The 27,478-nt window shown below is 40.4% G+C and overlaps 1 protein-coding gene across 3 annotated transcripts in view; it reads right to left on the bottom strand.

The window, feature by feature from the left end:
• Window positions 1–2,842: 2,842 nt before the first annotated feature.
• The window catches only part of PRKAR1B (protein kinase cAMP-dependent type I regulatory subunit beta), a 100,586-nt gene continuing 75,950 nt past the window's right edge, over window positions 2,843–27,478 (bottom strand). For all 3 annotated transcript variants that reach the window (XM_032983724.2, XM_042798769.1, XM_032983723.2), the window contains 4 exons: window positions 27,247–27,307; window positions 23,584–23,705; window positions 5,676–5,757; window positions 2,843–5,245 (listed from right to left, as the gene is read on the bottom strand). In XM_032983724.2, coding sequence (XP_032839615.1) covers window positions 5,073–5,245; window positions 5,676–5,757; window positions 23,584–23,705; window positions 27,247–27,307 — 438 coding nt within the window. In that variant the 3' untranslated portion in view covers window positions 2,843–5,072. The remainder of the gene's footprint in view (window positions 5,246–5,675; window positions 5,758–23,583; window positions 23,706–27,246; window positions 27,308–27,478) is intronic.

Below are 27,478 nucleotides of genomic sequence, written 5' to 3'. Positions count from 1 at the left end.
GCACGCCGCTGTTCCATGTTTGGAGACAGTTTATACTGGAATAGAAGCAGTCTTCTTGGGTAAAATGATTATTTTTTTCCTCCATGAGAGCTCACAACTTTTTTAAAGAGAACTCTGCACACTTAAAAAAGCCTAAGCACAAGAGGATGGGATGTATGTTGCAGCTTGCCTGGGCAGTGGAGGTTCTCTGCGATAGTTTTGCAGACAGTGACTTGAAAACAATGATTAAAGCACAGCTGGGGAGAGGCTAGAGCACTCAGAGGCAAAAAGTTACCCGTGCACTTCTGAGATAGGAGTCAGAGTGTGCCCAAGGAGACACTCATGCTTTGCTTTCCTTTCCCAGGCAAAGTGCAGCCTCTTTTCTAAAAGCTGAATCCAGATTTTTAGACATCAGAAGAATCAGTCTGGTATTGGAGCCTGATCAAGCACAAAAAACATCCTCAGCCTTTGCAAAAATACCAGATGGCTGCAGATGCCAGCTCCTTTGGCCAGGGAGCTTTTTCAGAGAAAAGGCCAGCTTGTTGTGCGAGTGCTGCATCCCAGATAAAACTCTGCTGAGCAGCAAAGAGCCATAGAGGCACCCTCGGAGAAGGAGGAGCATCGAAGCCAAGGCATTCCCGTAACATTGGATTTTCAAGTCTGCGCATATGCTCATATCCAAATATGTTCTTCTCCAGAGGGAGGTGGGACCTACAGAAGTGACTCTGGCTGTGGAAACACTCTTATGAGTTTCTGAGCAGTTGTGTGCATTTGAAGAAGGCGAAAATGAGCTCCAGTCAGAGTTGCCAAATCATTAGAAACAAATTAAAAAAACATGTCTGGGAATGTAAGAGTAGATAATTCAGTCTCTAAATGGTGAAACTGGCCTTTGAAATATCAAGTGTGAGCTTTTAAACTGGTTAGCACTCATTGGGTCAATGGTGCAACACCACCTACTCTGTCTCTCTATTCTGCTGACTCCCATCCACCTGCAACGGCCTCTGGGGACACTGCTGTGGTTGTGGTGACTGTATAGCCGTGCGGCACTGCAGTGAACAGCAGGCAGTAGGATCTCCGGCTCTCTTTAAGGAAATCACCATGATTTTGCCTCTGCGCAAGATAATATTCTCCCTCTCAGCTGCTACACAGAAATGTGCACAAAGAACTAACATGATCTCTTCCATAAAGAGGTCAGTGAAAGGATTTATGCACCGTTTAAGACTTAAAACTGAATGTGATGCACACACCTTGTGCAACCTTCACAGCAGAAGAAACATCACCCTTTGTGTGGTGGCTCTGCTGCTGAAGAGCACTTAAAGCAAGAAAAACAAACCAGCCGGCAACGACCAAACTGGCGTGCGTTGGGATTACTTGGTTCTCTGCAACAGCTCTCGTTTTTCACCAACACCTGAACAGGTAACATGGTGTCAGACTGTGCTTGCTCGAGGATCAAGGATTCACGTGGTTCCTGTGACTCCACAACTTTCAGCACCCGTTGCCACAAAGCTGTGGGAATGCTTATGAGAGTTTACAGTAATCTGATACACACACTAAAGGCTGGTCAGCCACATGGGCCTTGTAAAAAACCTGGAGGTACAATTAGTTTCTATTAAAAAAAAAAAAGTCTTCTCTTTTGTCTTGGGAGTCCTGAAATGGCTGCGACACAATTAAAACCAACCGAAAAAAGAATGACAATGAGGAGTGGTGAGATGCTCTTTTCTGGGGAGCGTGGGCTGGTAATGTCCTTCTGGAAGAACCTCAGAGAGAGTGGTCACTTTTGATTACTACATAATGTGAGTAATTCTCTGGAAAGACAAGTCCTTCCCGCCTGAATCATAGCAAAGGGGGGAAAAATAACACATTCCAAAAATGGAAAGCCGGACAGCCCTTGGATACTGGGAGCCGCCCAAGGTTCCTGTGCGGGGGCCACCGTAGAGAAGCTGCGTGGAATGAGCCCGAGCCCTGCACGCTGCTCTGGGGTGATGGCTCCAGCACTGGAACCAAGCTTGGACCACAACGTACCTACTCACGGGGCCACCCAGAGCTCTGGTTGTAGGTAGAGTAGCACTAACAACACACTAAACACCTCTTCCTCACCCAGAAGCCATACTCTCCAGTCCTTCAACCCATGCATTCACCCTGATGCACGAGATACGGCTGGTTCCTTTGGAGGCTCTGCCTTCTCTAAGAAGTTTGTCCTCGGTGTGGTTCTTGGCCAGCCCCTCGTATGAGCACAAGCCATGGTGGCGGCACAGTACATCTCTGGTGCCAAAAAAGGCTTTGTGCCTCAGGGCAGCTGCATTTCTAAAAATCCATGCATGGCCAGAGTTGAGAGGAAGGATCGGGACAGATCCCCAGTGTGGTCGGGGAAGTGGGCTTTGTCTGTGATCCTGGGGGGAAGAGGAGCAGCATTGGTACTCGAGAAATAACGAGCCTGCTCTTCCCCAAGTCTTCCCACTGGCTGTACAGCAGTCCTGGGGGTTTTGAAGCTCTACACAGGGTCCCTCTGACCAGCAAGGCATCTCACATATCTTATGTTTCACATGTGTTTCAATGCCTGCCTAAACTGGCATCTAAACCACAACATGAAGGTCTGACAGACACCTTGAACCCCTGCTTCTTCATATAGACATATAGGGTTACATTTTAACAGAGTAATTTTTTTTCTTCATGCTAATCCTCCAGAAAACCAGTTTGGTTTCCATTACTATATATAGCACTGGGATTCTTGGTCTATTTTTTGTCCCTTTGCATCTGATTATTTTCAGTAGAGTTCAAACTTTTTATGATATGCAGATTTAACTAGAGCATGACTTCTATTCATACAGACTTCCATTATTAATAAACCCACAACGGCTGCATATAATATAGAAGAATTTTATTCATACTCTAATCCTGTCCCATCATCCACTTCAAATATTACAATTACCTTTAAAATGTCATTGAATATCATTTTGTTCCACTTAAAGCATAGGAATCCTGGTGTTAAATGGTTACACTTCTCATGAGATTGCTTATAACAGAACCATAATTCAAATGTATTTTCCATGAGCTGCAAAGGTTTAAAGCAAAGAATCTGTGTTGTGTGTGTGTGCTCGAGTAACTTCTAAACAGTGAGGCTAATACTTGGTGTTTAACAAGAAATGTATCTTGCATATTATGCAAAACACAATTTTTTACCAATACAACAGGAATGCAATAAGTAAAAGAACATACATGAGTGACTAGTAATCTTTAAAAAAGATTTCTTTTAAAAATTGCACAAGAGAATACAAAAACAGTGAGGCAAATAAAAAGTTTTGCAAATGCATATACATTTACATATATATATAATGGGGGTCTGCCTATATAAATGTACGTGATAAAAACTGCAGGGCTGAAAAATGTGAATGGTCATATTTAATAACACATGCAAGAAGCATAACATAATCATAATAAATAGTAGCAACGAATATACACTGACAGGACCACTGAAAATATGTGGAAATAAATTAAGCACCTTGAAGTGATGAGAGGACTCTGAAGTCGAGAAGCAGTTAGCTCTGTGAAAACCACTGTGGGCAACTACTGGAATATCGGGCCCTCTTGGTGGGAGTCTATAGGAAAGCCCCGAGTTAGTTTTTGTTAATTCCAAAGAAGAAAGCACTTGTATGTCAGTAGGAGTAATTTTAGCCATGTTTTTCACTAACACCTTTAGTTTCAAAAGGGAGATTGCTGCTTTATTTTGTTGCATGACCTTTGGCATGTTACAAGGTACAGACAGTTTGTATTTGCTCAGAAGAACATGATCCTATAAGAAGAAATATAGTTTTGCCACAACTGAAAACTGGGCGGTGCTATTCAGGGCAACTGAGATGCAGAGCTTTGCTGCTGTTAGCAAAGACAAGTTTTCCTTCAAAGGAAAAGCTTCATAAAGAATAATCTAAATGATCCCATCCTCAAGGGCTGTGCTGCAGAGTAAGGTCTGGATCTGCAAAAACCTCTGTGCAAGAGAATACCCATGTCTGGGCAGGGCAGCAACTGCCAGCAGGGCTGCATGGGCCGGGGGGGGACCTGCGCTCTAGGAGCTTCTTGCAAGATCCTGGTGCTTTTTGTTACGTCATACATGTCTGCTGGAGGATGTATTTGGCTTTCAGAAAATCCTAAAATATCCTAAAATTTAGTATACTGAAAGAAAGGCATTGGACTATAATTAAGTGGACCTTATTAAAAACAGACTGCTGTTGTTGTCCCTGATGTACAACCAGCAGCATCTTTCCAGCATTTCATATAATATTCAGAGAAGTGGCTGAGGACACTCTGCTGCAGATAAGTATGTTTTGAAGCTCAATTAATTCACTGGAGAAGTTCCTGTTGGACTCCTGAGGAATCTAATGCAAACCCTCATTTGAAAAAAGCTGAGGACAAATAACTTAGGTCCTAAAGGTGCCATTTGAATTCTTACAAAACATTGTCCCTTGACTGCTTCACCCAGAAGACTGGAGCAGGCTGTTTGGCTTAGCATATCCTACAAAGCAGACCTGAAAGGACTTGTAACATGGAGGAGTATGGCCCCTATATCTAAGACACAAACAAAATGACTCAGAAGCTCTACTTTTCCCTGGCTTGCTGGAATGATCAGAATCTTCCTCCGACCATCCCTCTTAAACTGCCACTCATCCCGTGGGATTTTAGCAACCTCCAGTCCATAATCAGTGAAAAGTCTTTTAAAAGTGACAGGCAGAGGGACACTGCTTGATCAAAGAAGCTTGACAAAAGGTAAGACCAACTTCAAAGATAGCAAGGGAATTAGAAATTCATATGAATTTTAAATAGTTAAAAACACAGTTTTAAGCTATATGATCCAACAATAGGTAAAAATCTTGCCTGCAAGACAAGAGCCTAATCTTTCCCAAAGCTAGTCTTATCCAAACACTTGTCTTCCTACTTACATGATGCGTGAGATTTGAAGTGACATCCAGTATGTGACAAAAACAGAAAAAAATCACATAAAATGCACATCTTTTATTTTTTTCTTCATAAAGCTATGGAGCTGCACAGAGCAAATTTAAGTGCACAAGGTCACACAAAGGCAGCTTTCCAGAGGGAATCACTTAGACGGTGAGCGAAATGAAACTGTTGTATCTCTGAATGTTTCTCTTGAGGATTTCGGAACAAGGACCGAGCACACGTTCGAAGCGGGGCCGGTCCAGCTTTACGCACTTCAGGGGTCCGCGTGCCACCACCGTAGCAGCTCGGGGCCGATTGAGCAGTAATGCTATCTCACCTGGAAATAGGGTAAATACTCTGTCACACACCCTGTGCCTCTTTTTCAGAGGGTGCATATTCTAGCTACATTCCAGTTGCTTTGATTGTACAACATCTCCCTTTATATATCTCTTGATAGACACTTTACATAATTCTGTTGACAGTACAAATGCATTACACATGCATAATGCATGCGTGTAAAATGCCTTTGAAAACAAATGCTTTCAGACTGTTTTGCTGATTCTGGATCTGTCTCCTGTCAGCTACACTGGTGTAAACCAAGGAATGGTTTCAACTTCACTGAAATCTCTCTGTATTGCTGAAAGCAGTGGCTGACCTACGCATAACCCCTCGCTTGTAAAGAGTAGAACACTAATTAAGACAATAGCTACCTGATACAACTCTTTGTGCGTATCTTTCTGAACCATACTCAAGCTGAATTTTCTTACCAAAATAGTCTGATGGACCAAGTCTTCCAACTTCAACATACTCCTCGTTGTCAGACCTGCGCTGCAGAACAGAAGCTGTGCCCTGGGAAGAGAAGTGCAGAAAGTCAAATTGGCTTTGCTTAAACCTGGTATACTTTAAAAAAGTATCGAGTCCTGAGTATTTCCTTTTGCATGTCACACTCCTTTAGTTCTGCTATGAGGGAGATGACAATTCCAGTCAATTCCTCATATATGAATGAAAGGAATTAAACGATAAAAAAAAAAAAATCCATCAGTATGGAAAACAATTTCTTTCATGGATTGTTTGGATGCAGACGGAGTCAGCTCACACAAAAGAGAAGAGGAACAGGACAGAACTCAGTAACTCCTGTTTAACTAATACACATCATTCTGTGCAAATGTATGCTTTAATTTATCTTAAAAACATGTTCTGGGTGGATACAGAGCCTTCCAAGAGTCTCAGTAAAGTCTTACATCAAAAGGACTAAAAAGGCAATTTTCTCAGGCACAGTCTTGGGACATGATTTTGTATACAGCAACTAGAGTTTATTCCTCACTGGATCGTTCACTGGATCTATTGCTGAAATGGTTGGTAAAGGCAGTTTTTAATGCTTTTTGCAGCAAAGGGTGATTTTATTTTTTTTTAGTGGCTTTGCCCGCTTGTGGCCTGTAGTGATCTGGACACCTGCAAGTCAGCCACTGAAGAGATGGAATGTGCCTTGCTTCCACTACCCTTAATAACTGCTGTACTTGACACATGCTAATACATGTCAAAACTCAGTTACAGTCTATTTAAACCTTCAAAGAGGTTTTACATGCAGAAATATTCTAACCTGGAGGAAATCTTAAATTATTGTGGCATAAAGCTTTTGTAGAGGGATAGAGAAGGTATCTGCTTTTCTGGAAAAAAATTATAGTAATGTATGAGATTATCTTCTGAGTCCAAACCAAAAGCATACAGAAAGGCAAAATGTTAACATATTTTAATTTTAATTGAAATTAAAAGATTTTTAAAAGCCGAGAATTTTAAATAGACTGGAGAGCCATTTTTGACATTGCAGTTGGAGAGTATCGATGTTTCAATCTTTTTTTAAATATTTCAGCTTGCAAAGTAACGTGTGAGGGCTGATCCTGCCCCAGACAGGACATGTAAGGGGAGACACAGTAATGTGGACTGTGCTCAGAAGATTGATGCCATTTATTGGAAAATATCACAGCCCTCACTCTGCAGTTGACCACCCAAGCCTTGCACCACTTGGCTCGTCGGCGCTGTGGGTGCCTGTCACCAGTGGCAGGACCACCCCAGCCTGGAGCATCAACCTCCCTCCAGCGCAGAGTGTTCAGGGCAGACTCACTGGTTGCAAATACCCTGCAGCCTCCTTCCACCAAAAGGAACTCGTGTGCCTCCGGGTGTGGTAGGGAGCTTGAGCAGACACTGAGCACCCTGCAACACCTTGGCTTCAAGGCAGTTAAAAGCACTCAGCACCCTGCAGAGCCAGCGCTTCACCCTTGCACTGCGTTTAAATATACCCGACAATATCCCAAACATCGTGACTGAATTGCAAACCTGAACAGCAATGTAAGGCTGCTTCAGGTCTGGCTTTTGCTCCTCTAGGACCTGGGGTCCCAGGAATAACCAAGTGCAGTAGAATATCCACTCTTATGTAGCAAATTATCACAATTTGCTTTCTTCTGAAGAAGCACAACTAAGCTGCTGTAATACTGTTGTATTGCATCATGTCCTATTTCATAACAGGGTTATTTTTAAGCCCATATACTTTACAAATTGCTGGGGCACTCTCTAGTTTCTCTTATGTGCTATATAAATGAAGAGGTAAATTTTATTTCTTCTGATGCCAGACACTAGAAACAAAAATCAAATAATGTATTATTTGATACATGCTAAACACCTCATGCTCTTTATGTGGACTTGGATGTATATCAAATTAATCTGGCACATTAAAAATTATAATTTCTCATTTTGCCCATTAGCAGTAACCTGTGCTTAGTATAAATCCCTAGATATCAGACTGCCAACATGTTATATTGGTCACAACAATTTACCGTTCCACCCCCCCAGCTACATGCTATAACAGTATTACAAAAATACTGAAGAAACACCAGGGCTGTAAATCCAGGTCCATTCGAAAACAAACCCAAAACTCTTCTCAGCTTTAATGCTTTCACCTTAATATGCCAGGCAGCTGGTGGCAGAAGATAAAGAACCATGTGCTTGGCGCAATGTGCATGAACAAGGGCACCTGAACTGGGCAAGGTTGTTCAGAAATAAGCCAAACATACAGAGGAAAGTTGGTTTTGGTCTTTTGTGGGGTTTGTTTGGGGTTTTATCTACCATTAAAACATGTCATGCACATAAAACTGTCCACAGGAAGTGTAAGGCTATCCACAGAAGTAAATGGAAGAACTGGATATAAGAAAGTGATTTGGTGCCTGTCAAGTTTCCAGAAAAAATTCCTTATCCTTGATATAACTACACTGTTCCGCCAAAGTTGCTGTTTTCCAAGATCTTCCAGTAAATCTGCAAGGGCATGAAAATGCAAAGACAGTGTAATGAGTTTTGTTATTCACACTTACTGCAAGTTTTCAGAACAAACACACATTCATATACAGCATACTCAGAAATACCCCATACAGGGAATAATGCGTATATCCACCTCCCTCTTGCCAAACTTCAGATCAGGTGCAGCTCACTAAATTGATGCTGTTCTTATTGACTGTGCAGTTTAGATGGATTCAGCTTCAGAATCACTTCCAGCCCCTGTCCTCCTCTGCATCCCCATCTGGAGCCTGGCAAAAACCTAACCCCTTGACCCAAATAGCTGTCTGCAATCCATGTCTCCAGTCTCTTTCCCAAAACTATTTTTTTTAAAAAGAACTTTTATTACAGATGTTTTATTACATAAAACAAACAAAAAAAAAAAATCCCCAAAGTAATCATATTGACCGCCCAGGTCAAATGAAGAAAGGACTCAATTCCCCACTGCCCACCTTGAGTATGTTGCTGTAAAGGTAATCACAATATCAAGCAATATTGCTTTCATCTCCCCAAGTGTCAGCTTTTATTGTGGCTAATGTTTTTTTGACAGGGTCCATATGATATAGGACTCTAATAAGTCAGTCTTCTGAAGCAATTTCTTCCACTGTTCCACTACAGTCGGCCTTTTTAATCCAAGAAACACCATGATATCTGTTGGAGGAGGACAGATGTGTCTGGCCTCCACAATAAACACTTGGCTTGGCAGGATAAAGCAATGCATATTCCAGATACATATTTTTCCACTCTTGTTTTAACAGTCACATAGGCTTTTCCCGTTGCCCAGTGAGAACAGGTCTATCACAGAGCAAAAGAAATTTCCTGAAACCGTGACAGTGAGCACCCAGATGTAAGATCTGATTATGGCGCTTGGCCTTTTGCTGCACCAGTCACCAGCTTCACAAGTACATCCTGGAGCATTGTCAGAGTGACCTTCACGGGAAGACTGTCCACACCATGAAACAAAGAAGATGTATTTATAATTATCCATCTGTATCACCTTCACTTTGCGTGTCTTATCTCTGGAATCAATGCTATTCTATTAGAGGAAGAGTCCAATTGTAGATGACCAGTGTAACCAGGGAAAAAATAATACAGCAGTAAAGTAATAGAGAACAAAATGAAATAATACAGAATAAAATACTACAGAAACAATCTTTTATTACCCATATACTTCATGAAGTTGTCATACTAAATGAATTCGGTGCTGACTCCTACCCTTGCTCCCACCATAGGTTTCACGGCTGTATTTCATTTTACTTTACTTGTCAAATTTTTCCGGCAGTTTTTGAGCTTTCTATCCTTCTTGTGATTCAGCAAACCCTACCTCCTGTAAATGATATGACAGAATAAATCTTCTGAGCCCTGTCCCAGGAGGTACAGGCATTATCTAGCAAGGATTAAAGGGGCTTATCACTCTCAATCCCAAAAGCATTTGGTCTTGGTGGGAAAGATTTCCCCTCAAATGGCACATAAAACTTGGCAAGATCAGGCTCTCTGACATAAACTGCACAATCCTAGATTTGCAGGATCAGGCTCTTTAGTGCTGCTCAATTTAAAATACTGTCTTCTACACTTGTACACTTTGACCAAACAAAACCTCCAGAGCACAGGCTCAAAGACTGTCAAGAAGTTTGACACCATTTAATAAATCAGCACTTTGTGATGATATTGAACTGAAGGCAGACAGGCATGTCTTTCTGCTAGCAGATGCTTGGGAGTGAAATTATGATCTTTGGTGGATCCAGGAATATTCCCTTTCAGTCACTGGGGAGTGCCTGTGTTCCCAGGAACCGATATCATTAACCTTCTCTCCTCTCCTTCAAGTAAATACGGGCATCTTATTGCAAAAACAACAAGAGTAGCAGTTCTAAAAGCAATGTGCCATCACCAGCTCTCTGCCATCCTCACCCCACGCACCTGCTCACTCCCTCTATCCCTGCTCTGTCGTGGTGCTGAGAGTATTTATTCGACTCTTTCAAATGCATCAGCAGTTTGTTTTGTAAAAATTTATGGCTTAGATACGGTACCATAATTTAAGATATAAAAACTAAATTAAGGTTTATAATCCATGAGCTCCCATCCTCTCCGAAGTAATGAGATTTTGATAGATGTTTCCCTTTTAAAATATCAGACCATACGGATGAGTGAGACATCTTACAGTGTAAAGGCAGTGACCCATCTGGATCAACACTGAGATTCCCAGGCCTTATCCTGCATGTACTTATAAGCACTAATTGCTTCAGGAGCCCTAATTTTATATTTAAGTATGAATCCTATAGCCAGCAGTTGGCCTAAGTAGCCTGGATACAAAAGGCAAGTGTTCATGATGCTACAAACTGAAATCCTGTATTTTTCCCTCCACTTCAGCTCTGCAGATTGGATGGGATCATTCCCATCCAGCACAAGCCAAAATGTGGTGGCCAAAATGTGTCCGAGTTACCTCTGCATGGGACAGGCTATGCAGTATGGTCCTTCACCAGGGGCAGTGAGTGGGAAGGGAAATTCAGCACTGTTTTAAAAGCTCTTTGGTTTAAAAGTCAATCTTGTTGATGTTTTGGTTTTGCTGGTCTAAACTCCCATTATTAAGATATAGCAATCAGTAAAAAAAATAGTGAGGCTCCATCTGTAATAAAGGACATATTTATCATTATTAAAATTGAAGAATATTTATTCTACCATAAGTGTATGCAACGTCAATGCTTATGTCTTTTTGACACACTAAGTATACAGAATAAATTTGTACTTCTTAGAATAGAATTTTAATTCTCAAAAGCAGGAAGTTACTATTTCTATTTCCATTTTTATTTCATACCTTTTTACTTACTGCTTTTCTAAAGAAAAGCACAGAAGACAAGTTTTTTCCCCATGCCCTCAAAATGCTACATTTTTATCCTAGTTTTGAGCTCAGAATTTTTTTCTAGCCTATATTGTTTTCCTCTTTACCATCCACTAGCAAAGAGAAGTGCAGTCTATAGAATTAGAGATGGAAAAGGTCAGGTGGATCAATCTGCTATTGCTGTTAACTCTATCAATTGCTATTATGAACATACCTTTGCTCTTTCTCACTTTGTTAATCTGCACACTCCCTAATTCACACATTCAAAAGATAAGTTTCTCCTCACTCCACAGTCACACAAACCCTCATTATATGTTGCTATTAAATCTTCGCTAAGTTACTACAAAAGAGGAAAGAAGAGGCTGTGAAGTGGTATAAAATGCTCCTGTTTGCACAGTGAAGCAGACGGGACTGGATGGAAGCTAGAACAGATCCGAAATGAATTAAAAGCTCTTTCACATGGTATGATTCTGGGAGTATTTGATTGCAGGCAAGACGAGGTTTGTGGAAGTAATGCCTTTTATTAGACCAACAAGAATAACTAGAAAAGGCAGAAGTGCTTTTGGGCACATATGCCCTTCTTCAAGGTGCCTATTTCTCTCTCTATATATAATAAAATATACCATTTACCTATCTAGAAGCACTGTCTGGGCAACATTCTTACACAACTGTAGTAAGTTGCACCTTATTTAATCATATCTTCCTGCTTTCTGGTTCACGCATGCAATTCAATCATTCATAGAGCACCTCCAAATCACTACCTTAAATTAAGGACTCAAAAGCTACAGCTCCTGATGATACAAAACTCCTGGAAATAGTGATTGTCTGGTGAATCTGCAAGACCTGCTAAGATCTGTCAGCTAATGTTTCACCCTTCACTTTAAAATGTAATGATTTAAATCAGTTCGGTTGTCTGATGTGAAACCTCAAAAAACTTCGGTCCAGTTCAGCAAACTTTATGACTATCATTTACAATGTACCTGTTGTAATGACTGTAGGGCGGGTAAGCACTACAAGAACAGATCCCAGGTTTTCACTGACTGAAAAAGTGGTGGTTGTTTGGTTTGCTTATCTCTAGCAAGTGAGTTCTTTTCTGCAACCTTAAGGGTTCACTACAGATTACAGTGCGACACAATGCACACACTAGTGAACTACTGAGAGCTTTTGAGAACAAATATAGAACATTTTACACATACAGTTTTTTAAATTTGGTCGTGACTCTGGAAATCTTCAGTGCGACTGCCTTGGGTGGATTTTCAGAAAGCCAGCACCTTGGGAGTATTGTTAGGATTAATAATGCAAGGTCAAATGTGCTCAAAAGGCAACATTAGAGTAACAATGCATTCACTGTGATACCCATACAATCTCCCTGAGAGAGCAGTGCTGCAAAAAGTGCCTTTACACTGCAACAACTGCAGTGTCAATGGATATGATTACCATTATGTTGTCATTGTAACATTAATGTGTCATATTCTTATTGGCCATAACTCTCAACAACACTAATGCACACTGCAATCTAGAAAAGCTGGAAAGCGAACATCACTACCCAGCTGGCATGGATCCTATACATTAGCTCTACAGCCACGCTTGATATCAAACAATCTGCACTTCGTCATGTGTACCAGCTTTATCACACCTGTGTAAGACTATCGTATGTATGACTAAACTTCTACCACCTCTGCTACTTAGGCACATTTATATTAGTTTAGGAATAACATTCAGACTCATGAGAGGGGAACAAAGCTGTCTAGAGCACTCACCAAAATAGCAAACATAGCAACAAACACAAAGGTACTTTTAAAAATGACAATCAATCACAAACCAAGTGTAGTTTAAAACAGCAGAAACAACTGAGCCACAGGGCATTTCTTAGGGATATACGAGAGGCCAGGGTTAAGGCCCAGACATGACTACACCCAGCCCATCATTAATCACCAGGAAACACCTTTGCCTTGATCGTTCAGTATTTAAAATCATAGATGTTTGACATGGGAAGACCTTTTCAATCATTCTGATCATCCCCCTATTGCAGTATCTCAGACAATCTCCCCTTTCAGTGTTTCTTTGATACAGTCTGAATTAAACCTGTGCTGTAACTATGTATTCCCCCTTAACTAAAAGAAATGTTGTTATTAAGATGGAAGAAGACAAGATTCAGGCAGAAAGAGACCAGTAAACATAGTGAAAAGCCAAAAGAAGCAGAATACACTGCACCAACTGAAATTTGCTTCATCTATGGAGACCCCTGCAATACTTAGGCACAACAGTGGGTTTTGAACAGAGAATAAAAAATTAGGATTTTTTTTTGTTAAGCCTTTTCTGTTGAAAGGCTTGTCAGAATCAAAACATGAAGTTTTATAGTTTTTTGACTTCAAAATGTTGCCCTTGAGCTGTAGCAGCAGAGCTAACATCAGGCTAGATCATCAAGGTGTCCAACAGAATCATATCCATGTGTTGGGGGACTGAAGACTTCATCAACAGTCACCATCATCCCCCTCATCAGATGAAGGGACACCACAGTGACCTCTGTGCTCCCCAGCCTTGGTGCCAAGGTAGTCCCACGCTCCTCTTCCATACTACCAGTTGCCAACTGAGACTGGGAAGCCTGGGAGCAAGGGGATGGTGACAGAGGGATAAGGATACCAGCTCTGAGCCCTGGGAGGAGCCCCTTGCCTGGGGTGTGATCCTCCTTGGCTGCTTGTCCTGGCTCCAAGCCCAGAAAGCTGGGAAGCGGTTGCACCACAGCCCAGCCTTTGGGGTCCCTCTGCATTTTTATCTTTGCTCTGTTCTAGTTGCCCCTTTTATTACACATTCAGTCCACCTGTTGCACAGGTGAAAAAAGCAGATCCACTCAGTAAAGGTGGGCTCAGATGCTGGGTTTTAATGAATCATATCAGTGATACTTGGCCTTGACTAATCAGTAGCTTCTGTGGGAAAACAAATGAATTAATATTCATCCTGGTGCCAGATTTTAAAGACCGTCTGTGCCAAGCGCTGTGGATTATTGGCAAGAAGGCACTGTTTTCCTCCCTCAGACATGTCAGCGTACAAAGCAGTAAAAGTCACAAAGGAAAAAAAATGTTGCATTTTAGAGATTCTTTCTTTCTACAAAGCTAGCCATTATCTTGACTCTCTCTGAAGCCAGGAAACGTCCACTGAGTCAACATAAAAGTGACTCTATAATGGGTTATTCATCAACTGTTCATATTTGTGACTGACCTGACAGGGTGCATCTCCTGGAAGCAGACAGTGCAGAACACTACCACCTACAGCAGGGACAGGGTTGAATGTACGGGAGAGAAAACAAGAAAACAGTGCTGAACCTCCCTCACCCTGCCCACAAAATCCTTTCTGGGGAAAATCGTTTTTAGTTGTTAATGTTGTTTTACGGCCCAATTACTCCTACCACCATCTGCTTCTTTGTGAAAACATTCTGTAGATGCTGAAGTAACCAGACCAAGCAAAAGGCTGAGACAGACATCGTCATTAAAGTCTCATAAGTAATGCTGTGACCAGGGCTGGGTGAGCAGCTGTGGCCAGCTAGGACAACAGCTTCTGAGCAAGAAATAAAACTTGGAGCAAGCGAGGGGAAGAGAGAAGACAGTTTATCACAGAGATCAGGAAAATCCCCATGGAAAGCTGTCTTTTAGTCCCTTCAGTTGGTGAATGTTGTGTATTCAAAAGACCAAATTCTGAAATTCGGAAGAAAAAAATTCATGCACTCAAAGTTGCCTCTTCCTGGAGCACACTACGGAGACCCTTGCATGCTCCACAAAATCCACAGTACACAGCTAATGAATGAGCCCTAAGGGGTATATTCTTTCAGCAAATCTGCAGTCATCTCAACTGTATCTTTGTAGAGGAGGGACAAAAGCCATCCCAGTAAGGGACAGCTTTAACATAATCTAGAGAAAGGGATGAACTCCAGCAGGGATTAGGAAATTCTCCATTCCTCCTCCACCGAGTTGGACACCACTATATTTCAGGTCTTTTTCATACTGCAGTATTTTTACTTAAAGACAGAGAAGCACTCCTCAGGACAGAGCTCCTAGCTCCTAAAACAGCAGATGCCTTTAATTTCAGTTCAGATTTAAAGTGCCTCGGGAAATAAAGTTCTTGGTCATGTTGACTAAATGCTTTGAATCAGGGCTTCTGAGATCTGTCTGCAATGGCAAAAGAGTTTATAAGGATCCTGAAAACCTCCTGAAAACCTTGAGGGGTAAACAGCCTGTGCTGCTCTCCTTACTCATACAGAGAGGTGTTTTGTTACCTGGGAACCTCTGCTACTTCTGCAGACTTCCACAGTAGGAAGACACTGCTGGACAAGATTAAGGACAGAAGAGTTAAAGCATCAACCATACCTTAAAGCAAGTATTAGCTAAGTAAAAAGTCACAGGTTTTTTTGAACATGGAGAAAATTTAACACTGATTTTTATGAAAATTCAAATGGAGCATGTATATATTAAGAATCAAATTGCCAATTACTAACTTTGGGTTTTACTTCTGTGAACACCAAATGATCTCCCAGTTTTCCATGTATCCTATAGTGGTAAGAGGCCAGGGTGTGTCTGTATTTCCAGCATAAACTTCAATTTTATGGGTTTACAAATCAGATGTTTTAAATTACAGCTGAATGAGACTGAAGACTCCTACACACGTTGTCATGTCAAAAGTGAACTGGGGAAACATTCATACACATTTTTTTTGTGCTGGGTATAGCATGTGCAAAAGAGAGGTTATGAAAACTACTTTTAAGCCTTTGAGAATAGTACGGCTACATTGCATCCTCCCGGTGGTTTTGCTTCAAGACCTAAGTTTACCAACATCCCAGTGACACAGAGTAACACAGCAAATCCTGCATGTACCTCATGACGCTGGCATAAGCAATGTTCTCAGTCGCAGTGTCCTGAAAGGCAACTAGCATATCACTCCTCAGCTGCCATTTTAGCCCTTTGGGACTGCTGATAGCATCCTTCCTGGGACGACTTTTATGTTACAGCTAAGGATCAGCAGTTCTAGGGCTACTTTCCAAGAGAAGACAAATCCTTTGAACTATGTAGCCAAAGACACTGCAAATATTCTTTTAGCCAGTAAATAATCTTAGTTTTTTATTATTTGCCAACCTTTGATTTATGAAAGACTTTCGTACAAAAACAAGGGAAGAAATAAACAATCTTCAGACAGCAATACAAAGTGCAAGTGACTTCTACATAACCTGCAATAGAAAACAACACCCATCATTTTTGGATGATAAAATTTAACATAAAGGAAAAAATATGGTCAGTTGTTGTGTTACCCTTGGATGCTGGCCATAGGGCTAACACTGCTTCTCTGCCTTAGACCTCTGTGAGCAAAATCATGAAGGTCCAGACCTTCAAGGTGCCTAATTCCCACTGATTGTTTTCAGCAGGAATGGAAAACTATCTAAATTCTTGTGCCTGTGCTTCAGACCGGACCATGCAATGTGGAGGTTGCTTCACACACTTCACCACACAGGTGTAGTGAGGATAAACCCCATGACGTTCGTGAGATGTTCATGTAAGTAGCTAAGATGAAATGAGCTGGTTAAAAGGTTACATATATACTACAGTTATTATGACTCTTAAAATTATTTGGTCATATTAAACGGATGTGCCAATCCAGGTGAGAAATTTTTTTGCATAAAAAACTACTGGCTGTGTACATTGCTTTTACATTGTTTTCCTACCCATCAGACTTACATTTTTAAAAAGCTTAATTTTCATAATATAAAAGCTAGCTGATCTTAATGGTCTTGGAAAAGGATGATGCAAGAGGACTTAATTCTGATTGTGGACTCAAGATTGAGTCATGACTGGGTTTGACAGTATTTTTTTTAACTGTACATTTTTAAACTATTATACATTATTCTCCAGTCTCTGGGTTCATAGCAACTCACAGAATTTACATACAGTTGTCCTGGTTTCTGCCACAAATGAGGAACAAAATCTGCAAAGTTCTAAAATAGACTAGAAATATTGGCTAATCTGAAGTTTCACAAAATTGTTAAGAAAATGCTCCATTGTACATCACTTCTGAGGTTTCAGATTTTGCAGAATTTACCATAGGTGACTGCACTGCGGTGGTTATTAGTGGGGCCACAGAAAGAGCTGGAAGGAAAGACCAAAAGCTGCAGTCACTGACAGGTCCTCGATGGGTGGTGGGAAGAAGAAGGGGAGCAGACAGTTGCTTCCTATGAAACATGGTCCCTTTCTGACAGAGGAGAGATAAGAATACGCTCAAGAGTGCATGTATATGGATATTGCAGGTATGTGCAGTCTGATCCACTGCCCATGGAAGTCAAAGTTAAACTGAGTTTAACAAGATCTGGACTAAGCTGATGTTTTAGTCCCTTTGACTCAGCAAAATACTCCACCTCCATCTGTAGTCAGGATGGAACCCAATCACACACCTAACTTTCAATCTTTGACATCAGCTGGCTATTCAAAATACCATCCTGAACACAGCTGAATTTTGAAACAGGGCCAATGGAAGTGCTATTGCTCCAGCACAACTAGGTCGTATCTAGAAAATTGAATGCACTTTTCCTGTAAGAGCTCTGTGGGAAACAATGTCTCCGCAGTTAAAAATAAGCAAAGTACAGAGACCACAGTGACTGCTGGCTCTGCTTATTCGGTATATTTTGTTTATTAGGTATAAGGAGTCGCTGCAGACTGCCTTTGACAAACATTTTCAGTATCAACAACATCCCGGTAACACTAAGCAGTTCAGATTGTAGCCTTTGAAACTCCTTTTCTAGACAACATTCATCTTCCTAATTAATAATTAATCACACTGTGTTTTTAAAGAGATTATCAGGTGTGATAGCAGAGTGTGCCTAAGGCAGTGACTTCATTAACCATACGGAAGAAGTTTACTTTGTAGTTCTCCTGCCTGTCGCAGGGGTAGGTGCCAAAGGGGTCTCTCTTAGGTTAGAAAGTCAAAGAGCAACAATTTAGAGCAGGAAACAATTGGGCTATTATTTTTCTTTTTTCTTTTCCTTCTTAAGGAGCTTTTAAATCATAAATCTTCAGATGCTTGTTGTGCAATTTAAGACTCAAGTTGACTTTTCCTACAAAAAGGCCTAATTCTGTGAAGAACAGAGTGCCCTTCCGAGTTAGACGGAGGACCTTCCTCTGTCAGTGCACGTTACCATGGTAGGAAGAGTTTACAAACACTGTTCCACCTAACAAGGCTTTGAACCACATTTGTGCAGAGACACTCCATAGCATGCCAAGAGTGTCAGCGGGGCTGGAAACACTGATTTCACCTACAGGACAGTATCTCAAGTACACTCTCAGCAAGAACTCGCAACAGATCCTGCCCAGACCGGAGCCAGTTTGTGGCCCTGACTGGAAATGTCAACAGCAGCACGAAAGCTGGCAGCCCCCTCAGGATTACAAGACTGTTTTCAATGTGATCAGCCAAGAATAATGCTGGACAAATAATCATTACCAATTAATTTGATTAATTTCTGTCAGCAAGGCAGCTCTATGCATTAATTCTGGAAGGATTTGTGCACTATCAATTAGATTTTTTCTCTTATTTGTCAATTTTGCTATTCCCATTGCCTGGTTTCAGAACTGACGGATCCTTTATGCCTTTTCTCATTAAGCTCATGCTCACCTTTATGAAGTGTCATTAGGATTATTCCCACTGATGGGGAAACAGGGAGGGTAATGTTCTGCCCACAGATTGGACTGATAATACAGGTGAGAATGAAAATCAGATGCCCTGACTCTGCCTCCTCTCAAACCAGCAGGATAATAACAAAGAACACAAGTCCCCAGCTTTTTTGAAGTGCTTTTCCCAAAGGAGTTGCAGAGGAGGGTGCAGCTACCCCCTGCAACTTAGCACTAATCTGCAATTAAAAATATTAGTTCTTAAAGTCAAAACCAAAAATCCAATGTGAAACTACTTGATACAATGGGTCCGTTTCTCCTTGACTTTTCTCCTGTGAATTATCTTCTATTTTTAGGTCTTTTATTTTTAGGTTGCTGCATGCTATTGGCTGGGCAGCTCGACCAAGTATTAATTGGAAATGTTTTACTTCTCATGCAGTTTTTTCTTTGCTTTCTGCACCACTTAAACCAAACTGTCCTCCGAGGAGATGACAGGCTATGGAGAGCACATTTAAAGGACAGTTACAAGCTGTGCTCTTCAGGTGCAGTGTGGCACTATTATAAACCTTCTGCTATTCTCTCCTCCTACACCTGCGTACTTTTGTGTCTGTGCATGCATTTTTCTTAAGCCGTGTCAAACTTTACGGAGTATTAGGGGAATATTTTAGCAGTTCAACAAGCTCACAGTTTTCAGCTGAGATTAAAAGACTCCCCGAGCACAGTTGATGGAGTCCCGTGACAATATCCGTGTGCTGTATGTGGTGCTTGGTCATGACAAGTAGATCCAAATGATCGCCATGGGGAGGGATGGGAGCTGGAAAACCCAGCAGGGCCTTCATGGCCGCAGGTCCCAGCATTTCTGGCAGCTGCATTACAGACTTCGAGGTACTGTGCCACCCAGCCAAGTTCAAAGCTGAACTTAGGAGAGTGGTACATGATCATAACTGCTATTTTTAATATTATTGTCATTACCTTTCTCAGTAACCTAGACAACAGCAAAATCCTCATTTCTTTCCAGTTTCAGAGCACTACTACACTAGTCTGAACTACTGTTCAAGCTGAAGTCAGTGGCAAAGCATGAGTCGGGAACAAAATCAGCCCCCATTCAACTGACATTTCATTTAAAGGGACTTAATATTTGCTGGGATATTTAACTCCACAAAGCTCACACGCCTTTGCAAGCTACCACTTTAAAATGCTAGCTAAAAATATTTGCGTTATCTGAAGTCAGATGAATAAATCCTCCCTACTGCTGGGTACACAGTGTGGCAGTGTACAATACAACTGCAAATTTATTTGTTAGAAACTGTACATCTGTTATGATTTACGCTTGCCAAAATATAATTCTTTATGGCAACAATTGTTTCATGGTGCTTAAAGTTTTTCACCTCTGTGCCAGGAATCTCATATGGGATAATTCCATGACCTTGGAATCCAGCAGATACATTCCACATCTGTCTGGTCTGGGAAAGCCCAAGCTTGTTGTGTGAAAACCATAGTGGGAAAATAAGACCTGGAAATGTCTGAAAATACAAAAACTGCAGAGCTGCTTCTTCTTTTCTTTTTTAATTACCAGTTTCAAGTGCAGTAAATCAATCTCACACAAGCGGTTACTTTGCTTTTGTAAGTAGATATTCATTTCTGATCCTATCTTCAAATTAAGAAATATGGTATAAACATTAAAATAATTCTATCTCTGGAAAAAATCACAGCCTTTAAATATTAAAACTAAATCTTGTTGAAGGCTGCTTGAGATTTAAATGGAAAAGCACTACTGCAAGTAAACATCTTACTGGTGCCTGTGAAGATTTAGGATGGCAGAAAAACTGTAGCTGTCCTGGAATCTCAGGGTAATACTTTTTTTGTTAGACTTTTTAACAAAAAATGAAACATAAACAGCTTTGTGAGCAGTGAACTTAAAAAGCCCTGGTTTCCTGTGACTCTTCCCTGTGCACATTTTCTGTTATTCTAATAATGTGGCTGAGCTCCTGCTGTAGCCTTGCTCTCCATGGGGCACTGTAGCATTTTCATGCATACAGCCTGCACCTCAAATAACCTGTAACCTACTACAATCTGTTCAACACTGGAGATAAGATGGTGGACACAAAGCCATGAAAAAAAGGTTATACTAAGAAAAATGGAGAAAAGGTGAATGTGCTTGCTTGACAGGAGGGGGAGACTGAATATTCTTGTCCATACTAATCAGGATGAGATGATATTCCTGGTTTAAAGCAGGAACTGCTGTTCTGATCATCACTGAGGCTGGAAGTCTCCCTTTCAAAAGGGTTTAATGGTTGCTCTTCAGTCTGCAAATCCTGAAGGTGCCAATTCACTTATAGACTATGTCCTCCTGCAGGACCAATATACTTAAAAGACGGTATCCCAAAGGGATGTCACAGAGGAAGGCAGCATTGCAGGCTAACTAGAAATGAATGACTCATTTATGAAGTTCATACAAAACTGTGCTAACAATTTAAAATCCATGTGTGAGTCCTGGGTGTCTTAGAGAAGTTTTTATTATAGGAATCACAAGATCCCACTTGGAACCAGTATCTGTGGTGCTAGTACACCAAAGCTTTGTAAATTGGTAACTGATTTGTCTAAGGCATGCCATGAATGACCATGGTTTATAATAAATGAGTACCTTGCCCAAAAATTTATGTGGCAAAGTACAAGTTAGCTTTGTACTACTGGACAGACAGGGCTCCAAAGGAGACTGCATTCTGGTGATATATGAAATGATTTCTGCATATACAGCAGCCAAATAAATTGGCTGCATTTCTAGTGTTTTGGATAATATGACCACAAACAACAACATACATATGAAAGAAGCTAATGACTTTTCAATGTATTGTGACAACAAACCAGCCAAAACTACTTTCAACCACTTTGTAGAATAATGTGTTCCTGGCAGCTTGCATCAACTCTCCTGCAGAAAAGTTTAACATCAAAGATGTAAACTCCTGTGAAATCAGGTTTAAAATACAAAGCTTAAACTATGTGTTAGTAGACTGAAATACTAATGCAGCAGCACAAGAAATAGTAGATACTCAAAGTTCATTCTTGAATTTAGAAAAATATAGGCTATTTCCAAAGTGAGAAACTATATTAGATTTATAGTGGAAGGGTGAGGTGAGCAGTTACTTTATGATTATGCACTATTCAGTCTTGCTACTTTTCTACCCATTCAAGTCTTTAACGCTGTTCCATCAAGACGGGGAAAATAAAGGCCCTTGGTAATTCTTAAGCAAGCTGCCAATTTTCCACATGGGATTCGATGGCTAAGAAAATTAGGTTTTCCTAGTCTCACACTGCTGCAAGGGATAACAGCACACTTAGTAACACTAGTAGAAATAAAAATTCCGTATTTCTGAAAAAAAGTTTTATTTCCTAAATTTTTCTTACATACTAAATATCTGGTTAACAAAAAAAAAAAATCCCTACCTAATATCTAGTCTCTTTTATTCTGACACCATTTTTTGAAGGAGCACTGTTCATCACATATTTAAAGCTCCTTAAGTGGCTAACTGTGTAATATACAAGTGCAGTTATTTGCACTGACAATTTTGTGAGCATCAGAAGAGAAACTATGTTCATAAATCAAACACATATTTCCAACACCCAAGAGGAAAGAAGGATGGAATTTTAAGTGACATTGATTATGAACCAAATTCTGGCTGCCTCAGATAGAGGCATCTGTCCAAAAAAAGGATAGATAAGGAGCAGGCAAAGAAAAACCTACTGGACTCTAAACCATCTGGAATGAATGCTGTACGAGCCCCTTATCACCTGAGAGGGGCAGGGTCTCTTTCGTCCTAAATCACATCGCAACACAGCAGCCTGATGGAGCCAGAGATGTATTCGGTGTACATACAACTGGATCCCAAGGCAACACAATGATCCCAGCTTCCTTACATCCATCTGACCTACCTTCTCCCACAGTGAGGAATTCAGATTACCCCTTAGCTCCTGTGCCACCACTGCCTCATTGCTGGTCATGTAACATCTGGCCTGGCATGTGTGCTTGAACTGTCACCACATAGCCATATGTTGGTCATTCCTAGTTTATATATTTGTGTATGAACACTTAGAGCTGGTACTGAAAAGCTCCTACTTCACTCCTACTTCAATACATATACAATCATATCCTAATGCTGTCTTGTTATTCTTAGTCTGAGTCTCTCTAATACCTTTATATAACTTGTTATATTGCAGAGCCTAGGTATTTGTATGAGATACCAAGGAACCAAATATTTATGTCAGAGAGGGAGGAAAAACCCCATCAGCCTCTGTTTGCAAAGTGAGATGGTAGAACTGAAGTGTCAGATAAACTCCCCAAAAGAAGTCAGCATTTTCAGCTGCCTGACAGATCTGTCTGTTGGTGTGAGAGTAAACAAAAAAATGTCTCAGCCATTTGGACTGAGTTTAATGCAAAAGAAAGAACAAATTATCCATTTTCAGATCAGGTCTCCAGATCTCCAGTTTACAGATGTTCACTTGTGATTTCTCCTGTAAGTCCCTTTGGGAACAATGATCAATGCACTGTGTGGCTGGCGAGCCTGGCTGAAGTACTGACAATTTGGAACAAGATAAATCTCATGTAGAAAACAAACCTTCAAACAGTAAAGACACTAGACACACCTCAAAATTCCTCTATGTCTTCAATTTACTGGAAATTAGGGATCGTTCCACTTAATACATTTCCATGGAACTGTTGTCTGAATTAATGTGAATTTTGAGTAATCCTCCTGGCTTGAGTGGAGTTAGTTCAGATTTATGCTGAAGTAAGAGATAACACTGAACCCAAATGTCTTTTAATATAAAGTCTCCATCTTTACTAGGAAGTGACAGAGTTTATCAGCATGCCAGTCTTACCTCTGTAATAATGAAGAAGTCATCACCGGGCTCTCCCTGCACAACAATTTTTTCTCCATCTTCAAACTGGACAGGTTCCAGAGCATCAGCCACTGTCAGCCGCTCCCATTTATCCAGGGACTCTAAAATATTGAAGATCATAAAGCTTTATTATAAAAAGACTCTAACTTTGGCTGAAGATTCGTATCTAAACTGACAGATCTGCCATGCCTGGTTCTGTTATAAAAGAAACATTTCTTTCATCCAGGCACTTTGCACAAACCTCTAGTTGGGAAACATGAATGTATTTATTCATTGTGTCTTAGACTTTAGTAATCACCCAGATAATAATCTTAAAAGTTGGACAGGAAAAGTTGGCTCCGGTCCCCTACGCCTGCGATCTGATCTGCGCTGCCCTGATGCTGCAGCAGATTGGAGCAGCCGAGGAGCTGTTTGGAGATACCAGCGATATGGGAGCGCCGAGATTCTCTTACCACATCCCACACCAGATGTCGGAACAAGTCCTACTGTCTTTTCGTCAGAGTTGCTGTCAGCTGGTTACTGATGGCCTGCCAGATAAGCGATGCAAAAGTGCCGATCTAAAAGATGACTCTTCGCCCATGGGTGAGACCACGCACCACTGAAGCCAAGGGCAAGACCCTGGTAGCCTGGGTGGCAGCAGGAGTATGGATGTTTGACATGGCACCTCTGTTTCATTTGCCAGCAGGATGGTTTACAAAGTGTTTTTCTTTTCATTCCCCCACTTAGAGGGAAAAGCTACAAAACTTCAAAGTAAACTTCTATAAGAAAAAACTACCGGTCAGTTTTATGAGTAATGGAGCTCCTACAGCCTGCTTCCTGTGGCTTGGAGTCCTTATCACCCACCTGCAGCTGCCACAAATCCCCTGAGATACCCACACAGCATAAGACAGCCTGCACAGCCGCTCGTCCAGGGCTCCTCGCTGTCCCACTGCCCTCCTCCTCCTGCCTTTGCTAAGGGATGAATTTCACCTGTCCTGCCCTCGGGGAGAGGAGGGGTGCCAGCCTGTGTCTCTCTACCATTTGCGTGAGAATTCAAGACAATGAATTGTACTTGAACTTCTGTACTTTCATCAGATTTGACTGAAAGAAGTGACAGGTTTAAAAGTTGTTAAAAGAAACAGATAATAGAATGACACAACCTTCGCTCCGTCAAAAAACACGGCTACAATTCCTATACTAGAGCTCTGCTGATTCTTACTTGTTATGAATTATTGAACTAATATAAGTCAAGACATGGCTTCTGACACCAGGATTAGATCTGAGCTGTTCTCTCAGACTCTGTTTTCCCCATTTTGTTCAAAATACCGCTTAGAAGTATTGTGTGAGGGTGAAAGAGTTGTTCTGTAAAACTTAAAAAGGCCTTTTGGCTGAGCTTGGAAGTGCACACTGAATCTGGGAACAAAACCAGATTGAAGTGACCAGTGCACCAGAGGTAAGTTTTGAGTTGCCTGACACACAAACATGTTAATGTTTTTATGCCACTTTCTGTTGCTGTTTGGGAAATTATTATTTCTAATATTTTCCCCACCTATAATCATTAATGCACTTTCCTGGTATATTTGCGACCTTTGCTGCAGAAGCATTACTATCAAAGACCAAGTCCATATTGTCAATGCAACATTCAAAAAGTTCTCTATTTGATTACAAATAAGCATAAAACTCTTTCATACAGACTAGAGTAGGCTTTTTCATTAAAAAAAAAAAAAAAAAGAAGAACTCAGTAATTAACAATGAAAAGAAAGAGTCTCTTGAAACTTCTTCAGTTGGCTTTATGAAAAATTCAAAGCTAATTCTAGCTCCAGTCACGAAGCATCCCTCTTTTGTCTAAGAGACTTGTACCACTACAAATACATTGGTTAATGACTCTTGCAAACAGAGCATTATATAGAGTATTGTATGTACACGATAAAATTCCTGAAGTCTTAGTTGCAGAGTTAAAGTCAAGCATCAAATAAAGTAGACCATATGCAATTTTTTGCAATTTCTAAATTGTATGCATCAATTCATGGGGTTACATTTAATTAAACTCCAGAAGAAAGATTTAAAACAATTAGTTTTCTCATATCTTGTTTGATACATTATAAGCAGCTACTGATAATCTAAAAAGTCCTTACATTTTTTTAAAAATATGACTCTTACAGTTATATGACTAGTTACAGACACTAGACAGGCTTTGAAAAAAAATATACAAGAAGCAGGTAGAGGTTTTTCCACCAAAAAATCACCGAGTTCTGACTACATTAAGGCACGAAGTGAAGTTGACTTCTCAGTGTTGAGATTTCTAAAATATCTTTCCGTTTCCCAGGTGTCATCTACTTCTTAGACATGTGAAATAGATCCTCACACATTTCACCCAAATTCTCCATGTTCCTGAAATGATGTTATTTTGTCCACTGCTTTTCCATACTTAAAAAAGGTTCAAATCTTGAAGTCATTCCTCTTTTTTTACTGAGATTCAAAAGACATACTACAAACTAGGATATAATTACATTGCAGACCGCAAATGTAAGGAAGCACATCTGTGAATAACCTTTCTACTCTGAAATTGTTTTGAGATGTCTCATTGTTGTAATTGCTCCTCATTAGTGCAGGTGCAGGTTTATTCTTTAAATAATCATTGTAATTTGGTATAATTTGTGCTCTTAATTTAGGAAGATTTATATTAAACATAAAAGAAAGCATTTAAATGATGAAAACTTCATTAATAAGTGAGCAACATACTTGGCCTTACTTTAAACATACAAATATAATTGAAAATTTCATGGATTTCACTCTTAGAAGTTCAAGTATATTTGCACTAAGACACTCTCAAATTTCAGGTACCTAAGCTCAAATGTTAAATGAATACCATACCAAGAAACGGAAATTGTTTAAGTAGAAATATAAATGCTTTAATTATATAACAAATTAATCCTGAACTGCTTTTTTCAAAATAGCCCCAGCAGAAACATGATGTTACTCCTACAGAATCAACATTTCATTGTACTGTGTTACACTGTCCTCCTTATTAGAAGCTTTTGTTCTCCTAATGGTGATTGATTGGTCAGGCATTATGGGTTTGTTGTTTTTCCTACTGAAGGCCATCAAGAACATGTCCAAATTTCGTGGCTATCACATTAATCAAAGGGAAACAAAATCCAAGGACAAGAAGCTAAACAGATGTTTTAAGAATGTGAGACAGGGGCTGTAAAATACACTGAGGAAAAAAAAATCACTCCGTTTTGATTTGTAAGGTTAGTTTGTTTAGTGCACATAAATACAGTATTCTTGCAGGAAAAAGCTTCTCACCTGTCAATTGGAAGGACATAACTAAATTTTATGACAAATTCACATCTCTGCAATGCTTTCTCCTCTATCCATATGATTTTTACTGCAACAGCAGCTACCAAATGGTTACCAGTGCATGCCTGCTCCCATATTTAAAGAAAGATTTGTCTTTCAAACGCACATTCAGTGGATACTAAAAGATGAGAAAAACAAGTCCTAAAAGGGCCCTTTACACTTTAATTCCTTCAGAAATGATGCAACCGTGAGACCTTCTGTTTGACCGCCATTGCTTTCATCATGCCATCAAAGACCAAAATTCATTCTGCCAACATGTATAACAGAGGAACTAACAGGCAAGTCCAAAGGGCAACTGACCCAAAATGGAGACCTTGCTCAGGAATTCTTCATACATCTTCCGCTTTCTCAGTGTGCTGCCCTGTTATTAGAGGAGAGAGAAAAAGGAGGTAGAACATTACACAAAGTATTTTTGTGATTTCTTCCTACAGCTGCCCTTTTTTTTTTTCCCTCCCCTTCCAAATCTTAAGCATAGCCAGTATAAACAGCCTAAGGCAAACGTTTCCCCATAAAATGTCTGAGCAAGTTGTAT

This window comes from Tyto alba, unplaced genomic scaffold, assembly GCF_018691265.1.
Source record: "Tyto alba isolate M040663 unplaced genomic scaffold, T.alba_DEE_v4.0 Super-Scaffold_28, whole genome shotgun sequence".
NCBI lineage: Eukaryota > Metazoa > Chordata > Aves > Strigiformes > Tytonidae > Tyto > Tyto alba.
Note: the sequence above shows the minus strand (reverse complement) of the source record. Positions and strands in the feature narration are given on the sequence as shown.